Consider the following 22,062-nt stretch of genomic DNA (forward strand, 5'->3'; position numbering starts at 1 on the left):
CTATTGGTAAATCAAAGATCAACGCATGCTTTAAATATCCTTAATGTTGATCACTTAAAGGGTGTCAGATGATCAGCTATGGAGGTACTCTTTTCTGATAATATTCCTTTCTCTTAATTAAAAAAAAAAAAAAAAAGCAGTTACTGTGTGCTGACCTCCAATGAGTTCTGCACAGTGGTATAGAGGGCATGTCAAAGTGTGGGCAAAGGGTCTGTTTGTTTCTACGCAGAAGATCAAGGCCTAGCTTGGATACCCAGAAAATGAACTAAGATACGATATGAGGAGGAGCTTCCGGCATCAGCACTCTCTGGAGGACTCGTGCCGGGGGATGATCATCAAAAAGCCTCCACAGGGATCCGGACGATGCTGCGGTTGTGGCTGCATCCAGCCCACCATCTCCTGGACTTGCCATGAGAAGGAGGAGGGAGATGTCTAGGCTGGCATGTGCATACAGTGAGACAACGAATTTGACTGGATCTGTACTGTTGGAACTCAACCAGGAGTTGGGAGGGGTGCAAGTTGTAGCACCCCAAAATCTCATGACTATAGACTATCTATGGTTAAAAGAACATATGGGATGTGAACAGATCCCAGAAATGGGCTGCTTTAATTTGTCTGATGGTTCAAGTACAGTTGGAAAATATCCATCATATCATAGATAAATTTTCACAAATGCCTAGGGTGCCTAAATGGTTTTCTTGGCTTCACTGGAGATGGCTGGTAATTATAGATTTGCTTTGTTTATGTCACCGTATTCCTATTATGTCAATATGTGTGTGCAAATTAGTTAGTAGTTTAAAACCTATACATACTTAAGGTACTATACAAGAAGATATGTCAAAGAAATAATCAATCCTCCCAAGTTTCCTTCATATGCTACATCTATAGCTTTTCTTCTTCCTTCCTAATTACAAACTTTAAATAGAATTCGTGCCTCATATCGAATTTACCGAGTATCATAATTCCTCCAGGTGGTAAAGATACCTCGAGACAAGTGCTGGGCATAGAAGCCACAGGGCATAAATCTGCAAAGAAGTAAAAAGCTAACCTTTGCAAACAATATGGCTTCTCTCTCACTTACCAACTTTACATTTCCCTGTATGGCCCCGGAAGAGGACTGGTTAGCCAGAGACGGGTAAGATTCCTCAAGGGAGGAACAACCTAAGACAGGCACAGTCGCAGGGGGGCCATCAGGTGAGAATTTGGGGATCAACAGAGGTGAGGCTCAGAACCTCACCCCCCCTGCTTTGAGAGAAATCTTCTGCATCCGTGGATGTCTTGCTGCCCTTGTCTAGCCTGGATTAATACTTAGTCCATAGGCACACACCTGATCATCTGATCATCTACATTTGCCTTCTTACAGCACTAAACTATGTTTTCTACCTTTATCTTGCATCTACCTACCACTTCAGCATTTTATCAAAAATAAAAATAATAATAATAATAGGAGAAATGTGGGATCAACATATAAATCAAGTACAAAAATCAAATGAATATTCATATTTGACCTGATGGTTTATAGGTCATATTGCATGATCAAAACCGAAAGTTTCTGTGATGAATGCCCTTGTACTGTTCACCATGTAAGAATTTATTCACTCTGTAAGAATTCGTTCACCATGTAAGAACTTGTTCGTTATGCTTCAGAAGATTGGAGACTGACGAGAATTAGGCTTGAGATGGATTAATGATTGTACATTGAGCATTGACCCCCCTATACTGAATTTTATTGTTGTTAACAACCATTTGATCAATAAATATGAGAGATGCCCTCTCAAAAAAAAAAAAAAAAAAAAAAAAAAAAAAAAGGAAATAAATGTCCCAGTTTTAAAGTGTATTCAGAGCCTTACAATGTCTGGTCACTTTGATCTAGTAATGGAATTAGAAACCAGTGCTGTGGTCAAATTAACAATAACCGTCCAATACAAAGGTGCTGAATTTGCTCCCTAATCGTAATGCTAGAGATTCACGCACAAACTTGGCATTATTCTTTATCCCTTGTTGTCTACGTTGTGTGACAGAACTGAAAGACAGACATCAAAGGCATTCCCTGTGCAAATAGGGGTCTGTCGTGGCTTATGTTCAAACATTGAGCCCCTCGTGCAGGCAGCATGTATCGCGGGCTCTATGTGTTCCAGACGCTGCGCTCTGCGCTGTCCGTACGCAGGGTGAAAAGCAGCCTCCTGCCCTGGTGGTGCTCACGTTCTAGTTGCAGAAGTGTCCTTTCTGGCTTCTGCGATGTGGTTGACCTGCTGTCATTCCTGTTCTAGGCGAGACCGAAAAGCCCTGCGTCCTCGAGCTGATGGACGACGAGCTCTATGAGGAGGCAGAGGAACTCCGCCTGGTCCTGGGCACCGCACGGGGCACCTCGCCCTTTGGGGCTGCAGTCGGCGAGCAGAATGAAACTCTGATACGGATCCGAGATGATGCTGACAGTAAGAAGCCACCGCTGTGCTCACCTGTAGACGAGGGGCTGATGTCCATCAATGTGAAAGTTTTGGGGTGGCTTGGACAATAACCTCCTCTTTCCAACTAGGGTTTTAAAGTGATTGAGAAATAGGGACAATGAGAAAGACAGATGAGGTACAAAACAAACCATTATAACTGGAAGTTAGTGTTCTAGAATATGGTTGGTATCTAAGGCTGAGTCCCAAACATTCCTACCCACCCCCACCTCCCCGCACACGGCCCTGGGTGGAGGTCCTGGGCCAGCAGTTCCCCCTCCCCTCCCGTGCTCGGCAGCTGCTCTCCGGATGCAAGGCCCGCAGAGATGGCCCAGAGCACCTCCCTTCTGGGGGCTGGTTGTCCCCCAGGGAAGAAACTGGGCTGCACATGCTCGGTGTCTCCCGACACACTCACCCCCGCTGGGTGAGGGGACAGAGCAGAGCCAGAGGTGTGCTGGTAATGAAGCTCCTCCCACATGGAAAGGAACGTTAGAAGTGGAGAAAAAGCATATCCCTTCTACCTAATTTGTCTGTGTTTTCCCACAATTTTAGAGCCTGTTATTAAATTTGGAGAGACCAAATTTAGCATCAGTGAACCCAAGGACCCAGGACAGCTGGTGGTGATAGAAATCCCAGTGATTCGCCTCGGAGACACCTCAAAGGTTTCCATCGTGAGGGTCCACACCAAGGACGGCTCGGCCACCTCGGGAGAAGACTATCACCCCGTGTCGGAAGGTATGGGGGTTCCCAGGCCTGTCTGCAGGCGGGCGGGGCTCGCCCTGTGTGTTAGCTCAGCGCCCTAACTCACTAACAGAAGAGAGCCATCCAACTGAGACGCTGCTTTGCATTAGTCACCCTCAGAAAAATAAAGACAATGGTATTTATTTCCAGGGTTCTCTTTATTTGACTCACAGGGTGTATGTGTTAGGATTTAGGGAAATTTTGAGTAAATGTGCTAGGGGACCTTCTGTTTTGAGTCTTAACGGACAGTGGTTTTTTCACCTTCATTACAGTAATCAGATATTAAATAATAACTTCCCTAGAATATTCTGTTCCATGGGAAATATGCATGATGGCTGAGCTGATAGCCTTTTTCAGCTTATAGAACACCAACAGTCTAAAACCTCAGGCTGGGAAATAGTGTGTGAACGGAGGGCAGTAAAAGGCTGGAGCAGCAGCAGCCTCAGAGGCCAGGAATTCCCTGGGCCTCAGGGTCCTGTTACGGCTGCTTGGCACCCGTCCCTCTCCTGCGCGTTTTTGGACCATTTCACCATTTACTTTCATGAGTAATTAAAACAAATCAGTTCTACACTCTCTTTCTATGAATCATCTACTGACAGAATAGACATAAAGTGATATCCAAAATTAAGTTTGTGAATTATTTGGAATTCTACTTTTCCACTTTTTTCTAGTTCTCCACCTCTCACAACCACAGTCATTAGCTCTCAATGATCAGAGAGCTTCAGGCATTCATACTGACTGACTGACTTGGGAGCAAAACTTAGAAACTGACTGATAGGTATTACTCAGTCAGTAATTAAGTTAATGAGACAATAGAAAATACAGCATCTTCTACAAAAGAGCTTGTAAATATTTCTACAAAGTATTTTCTTTGCACATATGGTAGAAGTTTGATAAACTGTCATAGAGCTTCAAAGTTATCATCAAATTATTTCCTGCATAAAGGATGATAACATATTTGAAATAAATAACATACAACCCAAAAGGAAAGGAAAGATGAGCTATGAAATTATAATTATTTCTAACATAAATCTTTCTATAATGAGCAGGTTTTACATGAAGGAAACACTTTCTAAATATGGACAATATTTAGAAAATGTTTTTCTTAGAAATAGAACAATTCATTTTGCTAAAAGAGAAACAGAATTATACCTATGAAGTAAACTGACAAATGAAGTCATAAAAAAGTTAAATAACTTCAAATCAGCCTGTTAAGTAGCTTTAAATCAGTCCCTTTGATTGCATAAATGTCAATATGCTGTTTATAATGTGTATAATAAAAATTGCAGTAATCTTTTCTGAAACATGTTCTAATTTCTCCTTCTATCATCCAACTTGAGGCTAGTCCTTTACAAATAAACAGAAAAAATAAATATTGAATAAAAGCTTAAATTGTGGGACTAACAACATCTACAGTGACGGAGACTAGAGTGATTGAGAAATTTTTACCTATCAGTATCATCTGACAAGTATACTGTAAGAAAACAATGATTTAAGTATTTAAAATAAATGGTTTTTAACTTCTTAGAAATTGTGTTTGCATAACACCGGGGATTACAGACTTGAATGTTCAAGGGGCTGAGACAAGCAATGAAAGTGAATAAAACAGGGCACATCTGAGGACAGAATGGCGAGATGGGACTGTCCCTTAACAGAAAGTCCTTTCCGCAGAGGATGCCTGTCCTAGCAGAGCCAGCTGGGGAAATACAAAATAACTAAAAACAAAAACTCTCATTTTTTTATGAAACCCCCAGACTTTTAAGGTTTTCAAGTGTTAGACACTAATTTTTAAAGCAACGTCAGACAGGTCAAACCCAACAGATGGTGGGCCAGACAAAATCAGCAGAATTTTCATTCTGTGGGACAAGAACCGGAAGTCCCCTCGGGGAAGGAGGCACGGAAGGCTAATGGACCCGAAGCACGTGTCAAGGCTAACCTGGGAAACGGCTGTGTCTTGAAACAAAACTAATTTTAAAGATGTGTCTGGCTTCCTAACTCAGTCTTAAAGAAAAAAAATATTCCTCATAATTAATAATAAAAAAATAGAAGTAGGATAAACAAAGAGACTAGAGACACATTTTCTTCTGCCACGTTTGAAAATATTTATAATTTTGGACTACAAGTACATCAGAGCAGCATTTGCTGTCTTCTGTAGTTGGAATAACTATGCCTTCTAGTCTTTATTGCTCTTCTGAGACAGTTTTTCAAAGGCATAGTAAAACCAACTGCATAGTTTTTCCAAGTTGTATAGTACGGTCAGCGGCTTGCTCATGAGTTCAATAAAGTCAATTAAGTTTTAATGGTGTAAGAATTTGAAATGGATGATTGAAAAAGGATTCTCACAATTGGGTTTAATTTTCATGACAATGAGAAGTTCTTTTTAGTAGGAAGAACAGGGGAAAGGGGAAAATACCATTAACATTTATCCAAAGAAAAGTTACTAAGTTTCCAAGATTAACATCAGCAACCAAGTCTTTTTAACATATCATTTGATATGGTATTTTAGAAAAGCCCAGCGGTTTTATATCCAGCTCTTCCACATACATACATAATGTAAATACTCTTCTAACTTCATAATACTTGGGATCCTGTTCATTTGACTTGTATCCTATTGATTTGGCAATTCTGCAAATGAGAAGTGAGTTTATGTCCCAGTGTTAGAACTGTTGATTGTTCCATAACTCGGTATTTTTTTAAAACTGTGGGTCAACAAACCAGGTTAGTAGCTTATGATTAGAATTTTCTTCAGATGAGGTGAAATAGTAGGATAGAAAATATTAGAGTGAAATGCATGTAACAAGATTAAGTCATACCTCTGAAATTTTTTATTCCATTTATTCGCAAACACACACACACATACAGATATACTGGGTCACAATGTGAATGTGTTTCTCATTGTGAGTCACTGTCAAGAGCTTGACAAAAACTTCCCATGTTTGTACGTACAAGATTTAAATCTGTGATTTTGCATTTGTAGAAATTGAATTTAAAGAGGGAGAAACCCAGCACATTGTTAAAATTGAAGTAATCTTTGATGGGGTAAGAGAGATGAGAGAGGCCTTCACTGTTCACCTAAAGCCTGATGAAAATATGATCGCAGAGACGCAGGTAAGTGATGGAAGGTGGACATGAATTCACGGCCCGCATTTTATGAAGGAAAATGCATATAAGCATCGCAATAAAGTAGTGGGATTTGTACAGACTTATACAAAGGAGATGCGCATAATCACTTTTCACCTCCTAACTAAATTTTCTTCCCTTTAGATCATGATCAAGAAATCCCTATTTCTTCCTTTGAGAAATCATGTTTGTCAAAACCCAAGGACTAGAGTCCCTGAGCCCCCATCAGCCCACCTCCCCTTCCTACCTCTGTCAGTAATGAATGAATTTGGGATTAACTCCCAGAGAGAACATGTCATCTCAGTACAAAGATGAGACTACTAATCAGTGCTACAACTCATTAAAACGTACATTTTAAGCTACAAAGCAGTTTGCTAACCCTAAAAATTCCCACCTGCTCATTGTACCTTTATCAAATTGATGTCCAGATCCTCCAGGACCAAAATTTATGGCCCTACTACTGTTATTCTGTGCTTATTTATAGTGTAAATTGAATCATCAACCAAATTTTCTTTAAGATAAACATAATTTCCATAGAATTTTGTCCTTTAAACCTAAAATAACTTTTAAAACTGAATCATCTCAGGAACAGACTGAAATATTTATGCTTAACTTTATTTAGTTTATTATTTGTTTCACTATTAATATGAAATCAAATTGGAGAGTTTTTCTCCTTAAGTATTTGTTGTCGTTTTGTGATATTTGCTACTTATTGGTATTTATGCTATAGTGACGTTTTTTAAAAGCCATATTTAAAATTCAACAGTATGGGCAAATAACATTTGTCATATAAACTCTTAGATGTCATGGTCACATAAAAAGCGAGTGTCTTATTGTTATTTTTTATGGAACATTGTATTAAACTCTTTAAGGGACCAGAGATTCACTCAAATCACCTCAAGTAAGAAAGCTTCTTTTAAGATACACATGCAAATATAGATTTGGAAACTGTGATATAAATAACTCGGATATTGGCAGGTTATTCCAGAGTTAAGGCAAATTTATCAGCAGGGTGTCCTTGTCCCTGTACGCACAGCACGTGCTCAGATTCTCCTGTCTGTGACCCAGCCTCACCCTCCGCCTGCTGCTTGTGCTGGGCTCGGCTTCTTTGCAGCGTCTCTCTCTCTCTCTCTCTCTCTCTCTCTCTCTCTCTCTCTCTCTCTCTCTCTCTCTCTCTCTGTCATCTGCCCCAGCACGGCCTATGCTGTCTCTTGGCCTCTAGGCTCTGTCTGTTCCCTCTGGGTGACTTTCAGATTTCCTCCCCCTGTCAACTAATTGGCTTTTTTTGGCAGATCTTACATTTCACAACCCTGAGACAGATTGCACTCCTTCATCACAGTTTGGAGAAAAAAAACATTTAGAGCCCAAATACCTCATGGGCCACTGGCCAACCCAGGCTGCCCTGGGCTCAGGTACCCTCCCCGGGTACTGTACCCAGTAGGCAGAGTGCCCTGGTTCTGGGGGAAAACCCCCTAGGGCCTGCCACTCTGCAGGGCTCTGCATGTCACAGTTCTCATCATAACGGAGCTGGGGACCTGTCAAGTATCTTGGGTATTGTCTTGTACGATAGAAACACCAAGAGTCAGATATCTCAGTGACCATGGATAATGATCTTTCCTTCCAGATGGCCAGAGCCACTGTGTACATAGAAGAAATTCACAGCAGGGCAGGCGCCACATTCCCTTCCGTTCCTCAGATCGCCTCCTTGCTGAGCTATGATGACGCTTCCAGAGCCAGGGATAGTGCCGGGCCCGTGTCTGGCTATCCTGTCGTCTGTATCACAGTGAGTGGGAAATTGACCAAATGGAGGAAAATTGTACAGGAGTTGCCCCTTATATGGGGGGATATATTCCACAACCCCAGGTGGGAGCCCAACATTGCATGTAGTACCAGACCCTGTATTTCCTATCCATACATGCCTATGCTAAAGTTTAATTTGTAAATTAGGCACAGAGATGAACAGCAATAACTAATAATAGCATAAGACAATTATGACAACATGCTGTAATAAAAGTTAAGTAAACGTGGTCTCCCATTCTCAGAATACCTTCCTGTGCTGTGCTGACCCCTGTGATGACGCGAGATGGTAATGTCCAGGTGATGAGATGGGTGAGCCGAGGGACGTAGGCGCTGTGACCTACTGTCAGGCTACCTCTGACCTTCCGGCAGGAAGTCGGGAGGGGGATCACCTGCTTCCAGACTTTGGTTGGCACGGGTAGCTGAAATGAACAGCAGATACAGGGGCTACTGTAAAATACTCGTTTAAAATAATTATAAGCGTTAGTCAGCCAAGATACTCAGGCTTTGTCATGAAAAGCTCAAAGTAGGAAAACACTACAAGGTCTAAGCTCTGAACTTTGGAAACGAGACTATAACATTAATCATATAAAGCTCCCATTTTTCTTCCTTTACCCAACAAAGGTTTATTAACTGGTGTGTATATAGCGTGTTATCATGTGTTCTCTCAGGGTCTGTCACTGACAGAAAAATAAAAAGGGATGAACTCTGCCCATGAGGGATTTAAAAATAAGGACGAGAAAGATCCACGGGGCTCAGTCACTCGGCTGGAAGGCGAGATGGGACCCTTATCCTGAAAATGATAGGGACCGGCTGGAGCTGCCCCCGCCGCCACGTGTGAGGGGAGGCTTGGGACGGTCGGGCGATTTCAATAGCCAATAAATTAATGGTCAAAATAGTCAGTTGCAGTGAGGGTCAGGCAAGGGAAGGTCCTTCCGGGAAGAAGTGATTCCCACCCAAGCTACATCTAGAGGACCAGCACGCTGATGCCACGTCACTGGTCTTTCACTCGCCTTCCCTTGATTCTGAATTACCAACTCCTCACGAGCAAAATCTAGGACAGATTATTTTTATGTAACAGTCCTGGTGTGATGACCTACATAGAATAGGCGCACAATAAATGTTTACTGAATTAACAAGGCAGAAATATTAATCTGGTGCCTGGAGAGAGAGAGGCCTTTAAATGTCATGTGAAGGAATGTAGGCTTTTTGTTGGGACGTAGGGAGTTCTCGCTCAGACGGAGGGCATGAGCACAGGGTGACATCGGGGGGACCCCCTGGCATCAGGGTGCTGCTGGGGCAGAAGGGCCTGAGCTACAGGGGGAGGAGCCGCGTGATAGGAGCAAAGAACGCAGGAGTGATTCGGCCGCTCTCAGGGTCCACGAGGCGACGAGGAACAACCTCACACGTGTCAGGGTAGAGGTGGAATGTCCAAGAAGCCGTCTGATGCGGAAGAAGAGAGTTCATAAAACCTGTGGCAGCCTGAATAGAAATCTGAGAGTGATGTGAGCAGGGGGTAGAAATGGAGAAGGCAGCGGTGAAGACAGGGCGGAACGTGGGCAGGGTAGCCCCACGTCGTTCTTACCGTGGCCCTGATATTGTGCTTGCTTTCCATAGGCTTGCAACCCTAAATATTCAGACTACGACAAAACAGGCTCGATTTGCGCGACTGAGAACATCAACGACACTCTGACCCGGTACCGATGGCTGGTGAGCGCTCCCACCGGCCCCGATGGTGTGACCAGCCCCGTGAGAGAGGTGGACTTGGACACCTTTTTTACATCATCCAAGATGATCACCTTGGACTCCATATACTTTCAACCCGGCTCCAGGGTGCAGTGTGCGGCTCGGGCCGTGAGTGCCGACGGCAGTGAAGGCCTGGAGCTCATGAGCCCTGTTGTGACCATCGGCACAGAGGAAGGTAACATATTGTCGTTTTCCAGGAACACTGCTGCAATGCCATGAAACACTATAAAGGTCTAATTTCTGGCTATTAATTGTATCGAATGCCCCCAGGTATTCCTTAATACCCTGTAAGTAAGTACCCTGTAGAAACGGACATCCATTTCTACAAAAATATTCATTAGGAAACAAATATTTATTCATTCCGCATTTTTATGCTGGCAATAATAAGGCAAGACTGCCGTCCTGCACACTCGGGCTGACGATGCGGACACGTCTTTGGGTGGACAAGGCACAGGAGTCTAAGAGCAGGGGTGGCGAACCCTCCCCTGAGCGGGGCAGGAAACATCTCATCAAAGAGGAGACGCCTAAGCTGAATCTCGAAGAGAACAGAAGCAGTGGAGGCTCATGGAAACATGAAAAGATGTGGAATATTCTGGGAACTACAAGAAGAAAAGTGAGGAAGGATGTGAGAGGGCGGGGGGGGGGGGACCTGGAGATGAAGTCAGACGGTGCGCAGGGGCCGGATCCGGACTGTGTGGTGCATCCACGACGCCACGACTGCGAGCTGGTCGTTAGAAGGGTAGGAGTTCTCTGGGGGCAGGAGGGAAGGACAGTGTGGGTGGAGACGTAGGTACCAACACCCACACCTCGTGGTGACAAGGGAAGCTCAGGGCTGAGCCCGACACACCGCAGGTGGAGAATAGGACGCGGCAGATAGCCCTCAGGGGACAGGAAATCCACCTTATAAGCTGATCCTTCACTCCACAGAAGAATTTTTAAGTTAGATTTTTTAAAATAACAGACTGTATATAAGATCTTATTTCTAAAACTTTCTGGGCACACAATAAATAGCTCAGAAGTATATTTTTTTGCATAAAGAAAGGTTATATGAACCACCTCTCACCATTATATATTCAGGCTCAATATTTATTGCTAACATGTATAGTAATTGTGCTCTTTTATTAAGATTAACATATATGATGTTGAAGTTTCTCTTAAACTCCTCCTAAAACCAAACTACTGTGTTGGTACAAAAAAAAAAAAAAATTAAACAATGCCTTCAAATGAGTCTCCCTACAATAAAACAGCTTAGCTGCTGGGCCTGCTTCTGTTTTATTGCTACCCTAATGAATACTGCCTATTTCCCTTGCTTTATACAAATAGAAAAGAAATTACATATTACATAGTTCTCTTGAAATTATAATCCAGCATTTTGTTGCCTTCCATGACATTAAAATGAAAACATCACAGTTCTTTTAAAGCAAAACAAACATTGAAAGAAGATTTTCATGTCAAACTTCTTGAGAGTCACTGAGAGGTGATAGGTAGACAGACAGATGAAAATGATCATTTTATATCATATGCATATCAGTATTATATCAATATCAGTATGCAAATTATAAATTATATAAATATATGTATATATAATTATATAATTTACTTACATATATACATTATGTAATTATGAATTATAATATATGCTTATAATTTATAATGTACCTACTGTAAGAAATTATATATACAGAGAAAACTGTACACATTTGCTAATTCTAAAACCTTAGTTTTGTTTTAAAAATGAGTGTTTTGGGGGTTTTAATTGGTTATAAATACTGACGATTTTGTGGGTGGGCATAAGTATATTATTCTAGAGTGAATATCCAGTTCACTTAAACTGCACTTAACTTTTCTCCTGTTGGATTTCAATTGCTTTTACTGTGTCCACACTTTATATTAAAATTATTTTGTGAAGATAATCATAATCTAGAATGTCCAGAGGATATTAAGTCACACTGAACAATAATGATTTTTTTCTCAAACTTTATAAAATGCCCATAATGTAAAGAACTGAACACTGAAGTGTCTGCAGCGGTCGTCCCTCACACTGGGGTCTCCCTCACGCTGTCCGCTCTCAGCTATGCCTTAATCCTCGGTGAATTTTTTAAGTGCATTAAAAAAAAAACAGTGCTTATTTTCAAAATATGTTCTAGGTGTTGTCTCTTATCATCTTGTCGTATAAACATGCTTGTTTTCCCTTGAGGTCTTTGCCCGCCGCGGGCGCCGGGGATGGTGGGAGCTGAGCCCTTCTCTGCCAAGCTGCGCTACGTGAGCCCCGAGGACCCCGAGCACGGAAACCTCATCAAGCTCACGGTCACCATGCCGCACACGGACGGTAGGTGGCGGGGGGGGGCACAGTTACCTGGGCTCCTAGTGACCTGGTGTAATTTCACTGAATGTGCTAAATAAGTGAGTGGATGATATACATTCAAGTCCATCTTCAGCTTCAAGTCTTTCTGCTTCTTTCAAATATTTCTGCTTTCTTTCTACCCAGTTTATTAAGGTCTGACGATTTAAGGATTCTTTAAAATTAGATAAATTTATTGCATATCCACAGCAACAAAACAAAAATGTGGTTAATGTGCTAGCTTTCATGAAATGGCACAAATGTATCTTCAAAACTCTGAACTTGGCCTTACAGTAAACATTTTGGTTTCTCACCGCCCACCTTCAACCTGCATTTCTTATTTCATGGCTGGAGTTTTATAATTCCCTCCCAATAGTTGTTGCAATAGCTCAGATATTTCCTAGGCATTAAAATAAAATTTAAAAACCACAACAAACATTTTCCTATTTTGTGTTCATTTCCTCTGGGTCAGGAAGTGTGGCCAGAATTTATGAGTCAATAACTGTATCCATAGTATAAACGTTTCCCCACCTACACAGACATAAGTTTTATTCTCCCCAATTCACTTATATGTGAGGTAGATTAATGTTCATTTTATTACTTGGTATGCTAGCTGCATTTTAAGTAGCCAAGTGAGAGGAAACATTAGGTAATATTAGGGGACTACAAGGTAGAATTTACCTCCTTCAGAAAAAGGCCATGATTCTGCTTTGTCTTCTTATTACAAACTAAGTTTGTGTTGGCGGGGGGTAGGTGGATGGGAATCTGCCCCCCTTTACTTCCCAGCACAGTGTGGGCCCCACATTCGACCACCCTTTCTCTAGGCCTGTGTTGGAGGTGTGACTCAGAGGCACGCAGGGCTGAGGAGGGACCTCTGACAGTCCTGCCTGACAGAAGGACCGGTCGGTCCCTTTCTGCTGCTCCCAGAGCTTGACTGCACTTTCTGAAACGTTCTGTCGCCGTAGCTCTGCCAGAAGCACGGTGCAGGAACGGATCGGTTCTTTTGTGAAGCCAGAGATTTGCCCTGGGAGAATCTGGGGTCGTGAGGGAGGAAAGGTTCCAGGCAGGGGCCTCTTTGCTTCATTGCTTATGACAGGGCACAAGGTTCTATGGACCACAGGCCAGATCCAGCCTGCTGCCTGTTTTTATACGGTGTGCAAGTTAAGAATGGCTTTTACATTGTTTAAATGTTTGGAAAGCCTCAAGACTTCATGATACATGAAATTATAACCCATTGTCCGTGATACAGTTGTATCGTGCAGCTATGTTAGTCCCTTTGCATGTCATCTGTAACAGTTTTCACTCAATGATGGCAGCATTGGGAAGTTACAGCGGAGACCTTATGGCCCACAAATCCTAAAATATTTACTATTAGTCCTTTACAGAAGTTTGCCAACCCTTGGCCTATACTGTAGAGCGGTAGTTTTCAGACATTCTAGTCTTAGGACACCCTTAAAAATTACTTAACACCTCAAAAACCTTTGTTTCCGTCAGTCACAACTATAAATATTTACTGGATTTAAAATTAGAACTGAGAAACTGTTAAATATTTATTCATTCATTTAAAAGTAACAAGAATAAATCCATTACACGTTAACATGAAAACATACTTTGAAAAATAACAACTTAAAAAAAAATATTCAGGAATAAGAATGGCATGGTTTTACATTTTAAAAAATCTCTTTCATGTCTGGCTTAAGAAGAGACAGTTGGATTCTTTCTCTGCTTCTGCAGTCGATCTGTTGCAATATGTGGGACCCTGTAGCCTCTGAAAAAACTCCACTGTCCACTAGTGAGAGAACGAGTGGAAAATTCAGAGAGTGTCTTAGTATGACTATGAGAAGAGCTTCAGTCTCACAGATCTCCTGGACAGGGACCCTTAAGTCACCCCTTTAATACTGGTTTCTGCAAAGCGTTTTGAAACACTTGTGTCCCGAGGATGGAGACGGTGTGAGGTGCTGTAACCGTCGCCGTCGGCGGAGGTAACACTGGTCACGATTCCCCTAGGCATGCTCCCAGTGGTCTCCACCAAGGGGCTTTCCAACTTTGAGCTCACCCTCAGTCCGGACGGCACAAGGCTTGGACACCACAAATGCTCCAACCTCCTGGATTCCGCTGAAGTCAGGACCCACCACGGCTTCTTGACGGATGCCACACAAAATCCAGAAGTAACCGGAGAGACGTATCCTTACCAGTACAGCTCCCCGGTCAGAGGCGCCCGCACCTTACGCTTCTACCGAAACCTAAACCTGGAGGCCTGTTTGTGGGAGTTCGTCGGCTACTACACCTTGTCTGAGCTCCTCGTGGACTGCGGGGGAACCGTGGGCACCGATGGGCAGGTATGCGTTGTTGACGTCTGAGCCGTGGTCCCTGGATAAACCAGGTGCTTTTGTCCCATTACTTAGATTGGGCTCCATCCCAGCTCCAGGCTCCCATCCTGGGAGTGCAGGTCATTAGGCACGAGAGGGACCAGGTAATCGGCATGAGTTGAAAATCCATGTTTATTTCTGAAACAGTGTGTCCAAATATATGTAGTTTTGGGATCACAACCATTATCTTTGAGTACAAAAGACACTGTATACTTATTGCCAAAAGCTCCATATCCACTCTGATATTATAAAAATTCAACTGCTAATTTCTCTTCAAAGTGCCTATGTTGTCATTTCTTGTGTATATGTGTACATGCCTGTGATGTGCCAGAAACCATCCGAGATAAGAATTTACATTCCTCAGGATCAGTCTATTTCTTATTTTTCCCTCCTTACTCTCTTTCTTCTTCCCCCACCTTCTTTCTCTCCTTCTGTCCCTGTTTCTCTTCCTCTCTCTCATTTCTCCATCATAACAAAGTGTGAACTATTTTCACTAGAAGTTTGTCGCCACTATCATGTCCACTCTACAATGACTGACTCACCTTCGTGCTTCTCAGCCATTTACACATAAAATACACAATCCACCCCCATCACCCCCGTAAAGTTGTTAAAATGATAAGGAAGTGAGGTCCCCCGTTCGCAGTTACAACACACAATCTACAAGGTGTAGGCTGGAGTCTAGAATTGTAATGAATATTTGAGCTGAGAATCGTGATCTGTCTGACTGGACAAAGAGCTTAAATAAGTGGATTTACACATTGAAGTGTTGAATAGTACCCAGAATATATCGCATCTTTCAAGATTTAGTCAAAGGGAGGCCCGGTATTTTCTGTGCTATATTCCTGTGGGGTTACATGGCATTACCAAACATATTTGCCTCCGGAGCGTTCCCGTTTTATTTCATCTTACTCTATATGATAATTTAAAAGTTACTTATAGTAATAGCCCCAAACTGGACATAACCCAAATGTCCATCAACTGATGAATAGATAAATACAATGTGGGTATCTGCATGCAGTGGGGTGCCATTCAGTAACAAAAGTGCTGATGCATGTTGCAACATGGATATACCTTGAAAACATGACCCTAAGGAAAAGAAGCCAATCATGAAAGGCCACACACGGTGTGATTCCAGAACAGACAGATCGCTAGAGACAGGAAGTAAGCTAGCGATTTCCAGTGCCCAGCGGGCGGAGGACATGGGATGACTGCTAACAGCCCTGGGATTCCTTTTCGAGGTAATAAAAATGTCCTGAAATCGATTGCTGTGGAAGTCGCACAACTCCCTGAATATATTAAATCCCATTGATTTGTTCACTGTAATAAGTGGATTATATGGTGTGTGAATTCTCAGTAAAGCTGCCATAAAACGTAAAGGACTGTAATCATATCCTCAGAGTAATGCAGTTTATCTTAAATATTTCTACTACGTATCCTCTGTTGCAAAGGACGTAGTGCAATAACCACTATCCAATTGCTCCAAAATGAAGCGAGGGACAGTCGCGTTGTAAGTTGCTGTCACCTCCCTTCCTCAGCGATCGCTCAGAACCCTAGGGAAGAGGAACCCTAGAAAACGGCTGCGGCTAAACTGGGCTCCTTCACTTAACATCGTTTTGAGAATTGCGATGAGACCCAATGTCATCGTTTTAGGTCCTAAACCTGGTGCAGTCCTATGTCACTCTCCGAGTCCCTCTGTACGTCTCCTACGTGTTCCATTCCCCTGCTGGGGCGGGAGGCTGGCAGCATTTTGACCTGAGGTCGGAGCTCCGTCTAACGTTCGTGTACGACACTGCCATCCTGTGGAACGACGGCATTGGGAGCCCGCCGGAAGCTGAACTCCAAGGTGGGTTAACCAAGATGGAAAACTAGTTCCCTTACCTGTTTGAATGACTGAAGAGGATTTTTTGTTGTAGCTAAAAGTAATAGAAGCAACTTTCGGTTCTTTGTTTACATTCAGTATTTTAAGATTAATTTCATCTTTGTCACGGAAAGACTCCTTCTTTGTATTAAAGCACATCAGAGCCTCAAATTTTGCATAATATGTAGCTGTTAAATATAACATCTACATTTCACGGCCATTTAAATCTTATGGTCCATTCTACGTGCTTAATAATTTATGCATTACACAACAAGTCTACATATTTCCCTAGATTCTAGACAGTGAGTAAAGGACATTTCAATGGAAAATAGTGAACCAACCTAAGAGAAAAAGTTACACATTTTTGTTTCTGAAAATGGGAAGTGCATTTTAAAGTCCAGTATAAATTGTGTCCTGGATTCTAGTTCTAACCAGCTGTGTGATCTCAATTTCTTCTGAAAGGTAGACTAGACTGGACTTCTAATATTCTTTCCATCTTAAAATTCTGTGACCCTGTGATACTTTGGTGGAATGTCTTGGAACAAAGATGGGAAGTGTCACTAGTTATTGGGCCTATAAGTACCTGCAAAACTCTGTTTCAACCTCCATGTCAAAATCATTAATTCCAAGTCCACATTATAAAGCTCATTAATCCATCTGTAGCATTAGTGCTGTTTCTTTTCAGGCACATACCACTGGTGTGGTTCCACGCATGTCTGAGCATCATGCCAGCATGGTGTTTAATCAGCCGGAGAGAAAATGCTCTCTCAAATAGCGTATTTCTCAAAACCTGCTGTTCTAAGCAGATTACAATCACCTTAAAACTATGAAAGTGAACATGAGCCCCAGAATAATCATTCCAGATTATTTCAAATGTTTTAATTCCATATCTTGCCTTAGAAAACATACACATAAGTGAATCTTTGTGCAGATCCACCCTGGGGTCCCCAGCTTCTGTATACAGCTCTCATGCTTCCTGCTTGTCTCTGGAGCCGACTTTGGTCAAACTGCTAAAATTCTTGGGAAAACATCAGCTTTCATTAAAACTGTAAGATGTGGAGTCATTCTGGAGAACGCAAACCCACTTCCACCCATATGTCCTTATCTTCAAAATTGGACAAGTTGATCATGTCTCTCTCTCTCTCTCAATTTACAGCTTCATTAATGTAGACTAAAGCTTTTTTTAAAAAAGCCTTGACCTACTGTAATTAATGTGTAGATACATATTGACCCACTCATGTTACCCAACTCCATTTTGCATCCCTACCAAACACCTTTTATCATTAGGAAAAAATACTTCTGCCTCTCACGTCATTCAGAATTCTTCTGATGATATCCTTTGTTAAATGGATGTTTTACTAGAATTTTAAAGATGAGATAAACCTGAATCCATTTCGGGAAGCAGCCCTGTTCACTAGGAGTCCCCGGTCACCAGTACTGTGCGCTCTCCCGCCGCAGGGTCCCTCTATCCGACCAGCATGCGCATCGGCGAAGAGGGGCGCTTGGTCGTGAACTTCAAGACGGAGGCTCGGTTCCACGGCCTGTTTGTGCTGTCACACCCTGGTAAGCCCCGTTGCCCACGAGCAGCCACGCGCCGCACCACGAGGCTGCCGTTCTTCCGTCCCACCCGTGTCTCCTCATGCCTCCCTATGAGCTTGGAAACCTTCATTGTTTTGCAGCCACCCACCCGAGGTCTCAATAACTGTGCAGCCATATCTCATCAGCCACAAGATCATCGTCACCTCGGTAGAATTTTAGAGAAAATACAAAATGATTAAAGTAAATTTAAGAAAGGCCTCTGTGAGCTGAAGTGGAGGTTTCCTTGGGTGAATAGTGCAGCAGCAACGATGCCCTGCTCCACTTCCAGTGCACCAAAAATTGAATTCTAGGTCATTTGTTCAAAAGCCATGGGTCCATTGACAGCCTTTCCCAGGCTCTGTCGGGGTCCTTCCTGATGGAGCCAGAAGTGGCACCTCACTGTCTGTCTTAAGTCTGAGACACGCTACCTGTCTTTAGGAAGTGCTGGCTCCGTAATTTTACTACACATGCTGGACTGTGCTTGAAACGTCAATAGGGTGGCAGTCGCTGAAGTCCCTTGTCTCAGCTTTTCTGAGATATAAAGGACATTTTATTAGAAATGATTTTTTTATTTGACTCTCCGTATCACTAAACTGACTCGCACGTTTTCCTGGAGCACCAGCTCATGTCAGATGGGACGGGGAACCTGCCATCTTCCCCACCCTGCTTTTCCTGGGGGTGGGCTCCAGACAAGAGACAGAATAGGCATGAAAGTTCAGGAAGGGAAAGAGGGTTCGTTGTATTTTTCTGAGACTGCGCTATGAGAAATACAGACCCACAAAGAATCTTTTGTTTTATTCAAATTGACATTTCTGGAAAATGAGGATTTCCTGGTCTTTACAGTCCCCTTCCTCATGTCTGCCTTTCTAATACACTGGATCTTTGTTTAGACGTGACTGCAGGCAATCTCATTAAAATTAGATTCCATTTATGAATTAGGTTTGCCCAGCTGTGTGGACGCTAACAGACCTGAGGTTCAGCTCGGAGCTCTCATGCACAATAGATGTAGTCACATGTTTTTATGGCATTGCTCTGCCTCTCTGGACAGCAGCCCCCAACCATTTGAGCCATTTCTGCACAATTACCTTTTGGCAGAATTCCAGAGTGAAAAGAACAGTGAATGAAGACCCAGGAGCTGTGTGACCTTGGGAGAGTCACTGCTCAGACCAGCTTCTCTGGAAAAAATGAGAATAATGGTACAAGCCCCGCTGCTTTGCAGGCTTATTATGAGAATGAAAGCAAACAGTGCATCAAAGGCACTTTGAAAACTCCAAACTGTACGTGCGCTTCTAACCACTCTGCCACCATTGCTGTTGACACTGTTCTAGCGTCTTCCACAAGCTCGACGATCACATCCGCCCATCACCCGAGCCTGACATTTTCCCTGCACCTCCTACGGAGCGAGCCGACCTATAACCAGCCAGTGCAGCAGTGGGACTTCACGTCTGACTTCGCAGTGCGTGACCAAGGCTCTTACTTAATTTTCCTTTCCTGCTGCCTTCCACTGCACTCCAGACGTTTCCGTGAAAGACACAAATGTCCTCTCTTCTTCCAGGTTCGTGACTATTCAGGGACCTATACTGTGAAACTGCTGCCGTGCACCACTCCGTCCCACCAGGAATACCACCTGCCAGTCACCTGCAGCCCCAGAGAGCCTGTCACCTTTGATCTTGACATCCGATTCCAGCAGGTGTGTCTCGGGGGGTGATTTGTAGAATCCCATTTTGCTAAAGTCACGGTTTAGCTTTATCAGTTACAGAAAGACCCACACAATGACTTGAATTCTTGCATGCTGAGCAAAAAGCAAGGAGGAAAGGATTGCCGTGTTGGTTCAGGACATAAAATGCACAGTTTAAGAGTGTGCAAGGCTAATTTTTCTCCTTACGTGATCTTCTCTTATCTCCTCCTGGAGTTTGCTGCCCTGCAGATTTGAGAATTTTCCCCCGAGTTCTCCTGCACTTCAGTTTGTTCTTGGTCTTCAAGGAAAAGAAGTCTCATGCCGCCTCCAAGTACCTAACGGGCCATGATGCACTCAGAGAAATGTGAAGGCATCTTTGGTCTCAGACCTACTGAATGTTGGCCTTCCAGGGACTGTGATATTTGCAAGTCCTTTATGTACCCTGACAGACAAGTGAAAATGAGCGCCAGCCGTGCTGTCTAGTCCCATTCCGAGCCGCCCGCCTTTGCCTCTCAAGGACAAGGCCAGCGTGACAGCTCTCCAAGCTGGCGTGGTTGCCGTGGAAACTGCAGCCCCGCGTGTCCCGTTCGGCTTGTCGGTGCATAATGAACGTGACTGTGTCTGCGCACCTTCAGACAGTCAACAGCACACAGAGGGCTTTCTCCCTTGTTTCAGGTCAGTGATCCAGTGGCAGCTGAGTTTAGCTTGAACACCCAAATGTATCTCCTGTCCAAGAAGAGTCTCTGGTTGTCCGATGGATCCATGGGCTTTGGACAAGAGAGCGACATTGCGTTTGCAGAAGGTACCGTGTTACAAATGGGACGCCTGCTCTGTCTTCCTGCCATCACACCTGCTGGGCTTTGCTCCCTTGGGGTCACGCTGAGGGGGGAAATGACAACCTCTTATATGGTTTTCAGTCTATCACTGGGTCTTTAGTGCTTTGGCAGGGATTGAGGGTCATTGGAACTGGGTATAGTTACTGGATAGTTTTTATTTTGAGGAAATTTATCTCTTATTTCCCTTATCTAAGTGATTATTGGAAGGAATGTGGATTTTTTTTCTTGAATGTTTTTTCAAGTTGCATAGACTCCAGTACTTCAGCTACAGGAGACTGCGGGGGCTGTGCCTGTCTTGTTCAGCACGTAGCAAAATACCGAGCACGTGGGGGAGGAGCTTAGTAATAGCTGTGCGAGAGGTAGTTCAGGGCCAGGGAGTCTCCTTACACCTTCTTTCAAAATCAAGTAAATTTGATTTGATTCAGGTTTTTATTAATGCTTGCATTTTCATTCTTATCCTATACTGTATTAATCTGTGTCTTGCCAACTGATTTGCTGACGTCAAGTGGACTTTGGCCACAGTGGGATATGATGAATACTAAACTATAAGTCAACCCTTGAGGTTATGTCCCCTACTGGCCGGGCAGGTGAGGACCAATAAGTGTTCAGTCACTTATGGTCAGTCTGCAAAGCGGTCTTATCTGAAGCCTAGGAGTGGACTAGATCCTGAAGCTAACACAAAAATGTCTCCAGCATTTGATGCCAGATTAGGAAGAGAAGGAAATATTCTCTAGTGTCACTATTGTCAGGAACTGTTTGCCGTGTCCCATAGACACATCTTATCATATGACCAAAGTAACATTCCTGCATCTGTGTTTCAGGTGATGTAATTTACGGGCGGGTCATGGTAGATCCGGTCCAGAATCTAGGTGATTCCTTTTACTGTAGCATTGAGAAGGTGTTCCTGTGCACCGGGGCCGATGGCTATGTCCCCAAGTATAGTCCTGCGAACGCGGAATACGGCTGCTTGGCTGATTCTCCTTCACTCTTACACAGATTTAAAATTGTGGTAAGTGCTTTGATCCCCTAGAGTGAACTAAGTAGATATCCAAACTGAAGTGTTTTTTTCTCATATCTTAAAACAATAGACTCTTTTTAAATGAAACTAAGTGGTGTGACATTTTATGGTAACTCATACTTGCACAAAACTAGTAGGAAAACGTTCTGTGCTTGGAAAAATTGGCATTTCCTACTTCAATCCTCCTTTTCCTTATTGCTTAAAGGACAAAGCTCAGCCAGAGACACAAGACACCGGTTTTGGAAATGTCCTGTTTAATGCCAAACTGGCAGTGGATGACCCTGAAGCTGTTCTCTTAGTGAATCAGCCCGGATCTGATGGATTTAAAGTTGACTCAACGCCCCTCTTTCAGGTGGGCCAGAAACAAGCCCCCTTCCAATAGCTTTGTGGCCGTGAGGCAGGTTCTTAACACCTGAACGCCTCAGATGCGTCCTATGCAAATGGCAGAAATAGGCAAAGAGTTGATTTGAATATTGAACAAGGTAAAGCACGCACAGCACACAAAACAGGTGCCTGGGGACCAGCCCATAAGCTCT

At 43.2% G+C, this 22,062-nt stretch overlaps 1 protein-coding gene across 1 annotated transcript in view; it reads left to right on the forward strand.

The window, feature by feature from the left end:
* FREM2 (FRAS1 related extracellular matrix 2) overlaps positions 1 to 22,062 on the forward strand; it is a 138,791-nt gene that overhangs the window by 109,390 nt on the left and 7,339 nt on the right. The window contains exons 10-23 of the mRNA XM_037012052.2: positions 2,271 to 2,435; positions 2,997 to 3,179; positions 6,163 to 6,293; positions 7,930 to 8,088; positions 9,720 to 10,023; positions 12,046 to 12,177; positions 14,197 to 14,528; positions 16,209 to 16,401; positions 17,875 to 17,979; positions 19,323 to 19,450; positions 19,550 to 19,684; positions 20,348 to 20,474; positions 21,330 to 21,517; positions 21,732 to 21,878. Coding sequence (XP_036867947.2) covers positions 2,271 to 2,435; positions 2,997 to 3,179; positions 6,163 to 6,293; positions 7,930 to 8,088; positions 9,720 to 10,023; positions 12,046 to 12,177; positions 14,197 to 14,528; positions 16,209 to 16,401; positions 17,875 to 17,979; positions 19,323 to 19,450; positions 19,550 to 19,684; positions 20,348 to 20,474; positions 21,330 to 21,517; positions 21,732 to 21,878 — 2,429 coding nt within the window. The remainder of the gene's footprint in view (positions 1 to 2,270; positions 2,436 to 2,996; positions 3,180 to 6,162; positions 6,294 to 7,929; positions 8,089 to 9,719; positions 10,024 to 12,045; positions 12,178 to 14,196; positions 14,529 to 16,208; positions 16,402 to 17,874; positions 17,980 to 19,322; positions 19,451 to 19,549; positions 19,685 to 20,347; positions 20,475 to 21,329; positions 21,518 to 21,731; positions 21,879 to 22,062) is intronic.

Source organism: Manis javanica, chromosome 1, assembly GCF_040802235.1.
Source record: "Manis javanica isolate MJ-LG chromosome 1, MJ_LKY, whole genome shotgun sequence".
Classification (NCBI taxonomy): domain Eukaryota; kingdom Metazoa; phylum Chordata; class Mammalia; order Pholidota; family Manidae; genus Manis; species Manis javanica.